The sequence below is a fragment of the Myotis davidii genome, unplaced genomic scaffold (genome assembly GCF_000327345.1).
Source record: "Myotis davidii unplaced genomic scaffold, ASM32734v1 scaffold2270, whole genome shotgun sequence".
NCBI classification, from domain to species: domain Eukaryota; kingdom Metazoa; phylum Chordata; class Mammalia; order Chiroptera; family Vespertilionidae; genus Myotis; species Myotis davidii.
Window position 1 is genome coordinate 2,068 of NW_006281936.1, and position 903 is coordinate 2,970.

Here is a 903-nt window from a genome sequence, read left to right on the forward strand (position 1 = left end):
AAAAATGATCCAAATTGTAATAATAATGTTAATTCTTGCATATCTGATTCTTACATGAGTCTTACATGATCTGAGAAAAAACATAACATTAGGAGTTAATAAAATAAAAAGAATTTCAGTTACTATTTAACAAATACCTAGTATATATTTTATAACAAAAACATGGCATCTGTTTTTTAGGTTGTTTTGAAAAATCCAGTAGACACACATCTAAATTCATATTTGCCATCTTTTTAGCTTCAGAAGATCATAAGTAAAGAGGATGACTTGAAGACAATAACTAATGAAATAAAATGCCAGGTATGTACAGATAATGTAAACATTTCAAAACAGATTGGCATTATATTAGTTTCTCTATTCTGTTTGTTCAACTAAGTATTCACAAATACTTGGAAAAATTATTAGTAATTTATTTTTTCTAAATATTTAAGTAGAGACCAGAACTTGGCTGGAGATCCTGGCTAGAGATCCTGGCTAGGCTGCTGATCAACTGAACGCTGTCTCCGTGTCATTCCTTCTTCACCGACTCCGTCCACACCTTTGGGGACCCCTGGACCTGCTGGGGTTGGACCCCAGCAGGATGGGACAGAGGAGGAGGGAGGGGACAGTGGCTGATGGTACAGAGGAGGGAGGGGCAGAGGCTGATGATACAGAGGAGGGAGGGACAGAAGCTGATGGGACAGAGGAGGGAGGAGACAGAGGCTGATGGGACAGAGGAAGGAGAAGACAGAGGCTGATGGGACAGAGGTAGAGTGAGGGGACACAGGCTGATGGGATAGAGGAGGAGGGAGGGGACAAGGCTGATGGGACAGAGGAGGGATGGGACAGAGGAGGAGGGAGGGGACAGAGGCTGATGGGACAGAGAAGGGAGGGGACAGAGGCTGGTGGGGCAGAGGAGGGAGG

At 43.4% G+C, this 903-nt stretch overlaps 1 protein-coding gene across 1 annotated transcript in view; it reads left to right on the plus strand.

The window, feature by feature from the left end:
* Nucleotides 1-237: 237 nt before the first annotated feature.
* MICU2 (mitochondrial calcium uptake 2) overlaps nt 238-903 on the plus strand; it is a gene marked incomplete at its 5' end in the record, with an annotated part of 19,620 nt that continues 18,954 nt past the window's right edge. Inside the window, one exon of the mRNA XM_006752638.2 lies at nt 238-300. Within this exon, the coding sequence (XP_006752701.1) occupies nt 238-300 (63 nt within the window). The remainder of the gene's footprint in view (nt 301-903) is intronic.